This window comes from Vigna umbellata, chromosome 4, assembly GCF_029865625.1.
Source record: "Vigna umbellata cultivar VRB3 chromosome 4, Vumbellata_1.0, whole genome shotgun sequence".
Classification (NCBI taxonomy): Eukaryota; Viridiplantae; Streptophyta; class Magnoliopsida; order Fabales; family Fabaceae; genus Vigna; species Vigna umbellata.
This window is the reverse complement of record NC_142168.1, coordinates 31,691,549-31,696,050: the sequence shown is the minus strand read 5'-3', so window position 1 is coordinate 31,696,050 and position 4,502 is coordinate 31,691,549. Positions and strand designations below refer to the sequence as shown.

Below are 4,502 nucleotides of genomic sequence, written 5' to 3'. Positions count from 1 at the left end.
GAGAGGCGCGTTATAATTTGATGGATGCAACAACTACTGCTACATCACGTCTGTCTTCATAAAATATAACGGAAACAATCATTAGGAAAACCACCTTAGTTTTCAAAAAATATTTTTATTATATCAATTTTCACTAATATTATCGTGAATCTTATTAGTAATAGAAATATAGGGAAGAAATTAGAGTATGTAAAAATATCGATTAATTAATTATTAAGTTTATTTCCTGAAAAGAACGTATTAAATTAATGCATGTTTGGTGGGAATGGTCTAATCTCTCTCTCTTGCCATTCCATCTCTCCGCGTAAACCACTTTATTCAAAGCGTAAGCGAGTGAGTGCCAACTAAGTTTTTTAAAAAAGCAATAATAAAAATAAAAATAATAATGAACTTGTTGCGTCTCGCAAGGAAGGAGCCAGAAAATACCGAAAAAAAAAAAGAAGTAGAAAATGAATTTTGGAAAATATAGAAAAATGAATAAAGAAAAGGAAAAGCGAGTGCGGAAGAGAAGAAGGATAGAGAATCTGGTGGGCTTTGAGCTGTGATTTAGCTGTCCTTTTGATGAATTATTAAATTGTTTTTATTTAATTTTGATTTAAATTTAATTTAAATTATAATTTAACCTCACACATTCCTCTCTCTTCACAGACTCTTATACGCTCCTTCAGGGGTTCTCTCTGGCACTCTTCCTAAATCCCTAGAAAGAAACACAGTGAGTCGCTGACGCGCATTGAGAGCAATCGAGGTGCAGTAGTATTTGAAGCAGATCTGAGAGAAGGGTGGAAGAAATCGCGTGTTGAATTGGGTTGTTCAGATGCGGCATGTGAGATGAGGAAGAAAACCTATTCCTTCCACTTCTCACTCTCACTCTCTCTTTCTCTCTTCGTCGTTGTGCTTTTGCAGTCACTCTGTGCCTCTGAAGGAATCTCCCACAATGGGCCTCTCACCGACGCGGAAGCCACCTACATCAAGCAGCGCCAGCTTCTGTACTACAAGGACGAGTTTGGTGACAGAGGAGAAAAAGTAACCGTAGATCCCTCTTTCCGCTTCGAGAACGACCGTTTGAGAAACGCTTACATAGCGTTACAGGCATGGAAGCAGGCCATTCTCTCTGATCCCAAAAACCTCACGCTAAACTGGGTGGGGCCCGATGTCTGCAACTACACCTACGTCTTCTGCGCTCCGGCACTTGACAACCCTAAGATCCGCACCGTCGCCGGAATCGACCTCAACCACGGCGACATTGCCGGATATCTCCCCGAGGAGCTCGGCTTGCTCACTGACCTTGCGCTTCTCCATATCAACACCAACCGCTTCTGCGGCACCGTGCCGCACAAGTTCGACAAGCTCAAACTCCTCTTCGAGCTGGATCTCAGCAACAACCGATTCGCTGGAAAGTTCCCCGACGTGGTGCTGCGTCTGCCGCAGCTCAAGTTCCTAGATCTGAGGTTCAACGAATTCGAAGGCACGGTCCCCAAGGAGCTCTTCGACAAGGACCTCGACGCCATTTTCATCAACGACAACCGCTTCGTGTTCGACCTGCCGGATAACTTTGGCAACTCGCCGGTGTCCGTGATCGTGCTGGCCAACAACCGCTTCCATGGCTGCGTGCCGGCTGGAATCGGCAACATGAAGGGGTTGAACGAGATTATTCTGATGAACAACGCTTTCAGGTCGTGCTTCCCCGCGGAGATAGGATTGTTGAAGAACTTGACGGTGTTCGATGTGAGCTTCAACCAGTTGTTAGGTCCTTTGCCTGACGCCATCGGAGGTGCCGTGAGTTTGGAGCAGCTCAATGTGGCTCATAATTTACTCTCTGGGAAGATTCCCGAGAGCATTTGCAAGCTTCCCAATCTCCAGAACTTTACTTTCTCTTACAACTTCTTCACCGGCGAGCCGCCCCGGTGTCTCGCTTTGCCGGCGGCTGACGACCGCCGCAACTGCCTACCGGCCAGGCCCTTCCAGCGCTCCGCAGGACAATGCAAGTCGTTTTTGTCACACCCTGTCGATTGCAAGTCTTTTAGGTGTAAGCCTTTTGTTCCTACCTTGCCTCCTCCTCCTCCACCATCACCACCATTGCCGTCACCGCCACCGTCGCCTGTTTATGTCCCCCGTTCCCCTCCGCCCCCACCACCGGTGTACTCGCCACCACCACCACCTCCAGTGTATTCGCCTCCTCCACCACCTCCAGTGTATTCGCCTCCACCGCCGCCGCCACCGCCTCCACCTCCGCCACCTTCACCACCTCCGCCTTCACCGCCCCCGCCAGTCTATTCTCCACCTCCGCCCCCACCTTCACCGCCACCACCATCACCACCTCCGCCATCCCCTCCACCGCCAGTCTATTCGCCACCTCCTCCTCCCCCATCCCCGCCACCACCAGTCTATTCGCCACCTCCTCCTCCACCTTCACCGCCGCCACCTTCCCCGCCACCGCCCTCACCGGTTTATTGTGTAAGGTCTCCGCCACCACCTTCACCACCTCCGCCATCACCTCCACCTCCACCAAGTCCTGTATTCTCCCCACCACCACCTGTTCAATACTACTACAGTCCACCACCGCCACCACAACACTCGCCTCCCCCGCCCCCACCACACTCACCACCGCCACCACATTCACCGCCGCCTCCAGTTTATCCCTATCTGTCACCGCCCCCACCTCCTCCTGTTCACTCTCCACCTCCACCGGTCCATTCACCACCACCACCATCTCCTCCACCATGTATAGAACCGCCACCACCACCTCCCCCCTGTATAGAACCGCCTCCACCTCCGCCATCACCACCGCCTTGTGAAGAGCATTCGCCACCACCACCATCACCACATCCTGCACCTTACCTGCCACCGCCATCGCCATCACCACCACCTCCTCCAGTTCAATACAGTTCTCCTCCACCACCATCGTCGCCACCTGTTTATTATTACAACTCACCGCCGCCCCCACCTCCTTCGTCTCCACCACCAGCCCCTGTATATGAAGGGCCTTTGCCACCCGTCATAGGAGTCTCATATGCATCTCCTCCTCCACCTCCCTTTTATTGATTCTTTTGAGAACTTTTCTCCTCTAACCCTTTGCCCTCTACCCTAGCAATGAAAAAAACCATTCAAGTTCAGTTCATACTTTTGTTATTATTGGTGGCTATTTCTGCTGTGCCCTCCTCTTCCTGTGCCAGCCATGTCAAGTAAGTACGCGACTCTCGTCGCGAAAAATAAAACCTGAGAGAACCAGAAGGGTTTGTGTAAGGCTGCATGTGATGTTTGTTCTAGTATAGGAAAACAGAGAGGAGATCACAGTGGATTGCGGTAGGAGGAGAAAGTCTCTCTCCATATTGATTTGAATTGTTATGGATATTCGAGTTGTGAAATAAAAATGGCAGAGAAAGAGTAGGTTGCAGAGAAAATGTGTATGTATAGGGATGAGTTTGGAGACCATAATTCAGGGTTGTATTGCATAGAGAGTAGCAGCACTTTCTGCTACTGCTGCTGCTTCTGCAGGTTTGTGGAGTTTATTGTTATTGTCTCTCTTATATCATACTTTTTTTTATTTAATTTTTTGTTTCTTTTGTTTTGCAATTGATAGTATAATTTAAGAACATTTACATGTATTGATTTTCTGAATTGAGGTAATTCCTTTCTCGTACCAGTGTCTCGAAAATATTTCTCTGCTATGAGAATGTTGTGTGTGTGCTTATGCCTGCCAATCTCTATTTTGCATTTATGTGATGTCCCCTCATTTGTCATACCATGCCAATGAGATAGACTAACTTCATCATCTGATCAGTTAGTGATATACTTGTTTCAATTCAAATTTTTGGAGCAATATACCTTTGTGCTTCAGAGCTCCAACTCCACCACCATCTTTGTTTAAACTTCGAATATGGTTTTTGCCAACCAAAAGCCAACCCCATCTTTCTTTCAACTTTAGATATGGTTTTGGCAATATCCAGTGTCTTGGCAAAACGCATTGCATAGCGCGGAGGAGGGTTTACAGAATCAGAAAGATGCTTAGAGTTCTTTTATTTAAAACCTGATAGTTAAGTTGAAGTTAGGAATCTAATTGTGGTTGTTGCTGTCATCAAAGATTATACTTGCGGTTTGAAATGACCCTTAATCTTGGATCGAGGTCACACCACCTGTTGTCTATAGTTTAGAGGACCTTAATTCTGGTCATGGTGGTGGGACCTGGATTTCCATCCCAAGGACCCTTTTAAGGATGATGGCACGCCGGATTTCATTTATTTAATGTTTTAAGCCTTTCTTTTTCACTTGATTAGCGGTATCGTTTAAGATTGCCCCCCATGTGCACATTTCATAATAATAACTCTTTAGATTTGAATTCAAATCTGTTTACGTAAAGCACACTTTTCCACCATTCTAATTGTTGACATAAATACTGTTAACCTTGCTAAAAGCTCCTTCAGGTTAAAGTCTCCCTCCCATTTTGCCTCCTTTACCAAACGTTCAAACTTGCTTTTCCTCTTATTTTAAATCCTTGTTTTGTT

The 4,502-nt window shown here is 46.8% G+C and overlaps 1 protein-coding gene across 1 annotated transcript; it reads left to right on the top strand.

Annotated features, from left to right (window-relative positions):
* The first annotated feature begins 644 nt into the window (after window positions 1–644).
* On the top strand, window positions 645–3,640 carry LOC124839522 (Leucine-rich repeat (LRR) family protein). The gene has a single exon (XM_047315359.2). The coding sequence runs from the start codon at window positions 829–831 to the stop codon at window positions 3,040–3,042; it is 2,214 nt and encodes a 737-aa protein (XP_047171315.2). The 5' UTR covers window positions 645–828; the 3' UTR covers window positions 3,043–3,640.
* The last annotated feature ends 862 nt before the right edge of the window (window positions 3,641–4,502 follow it).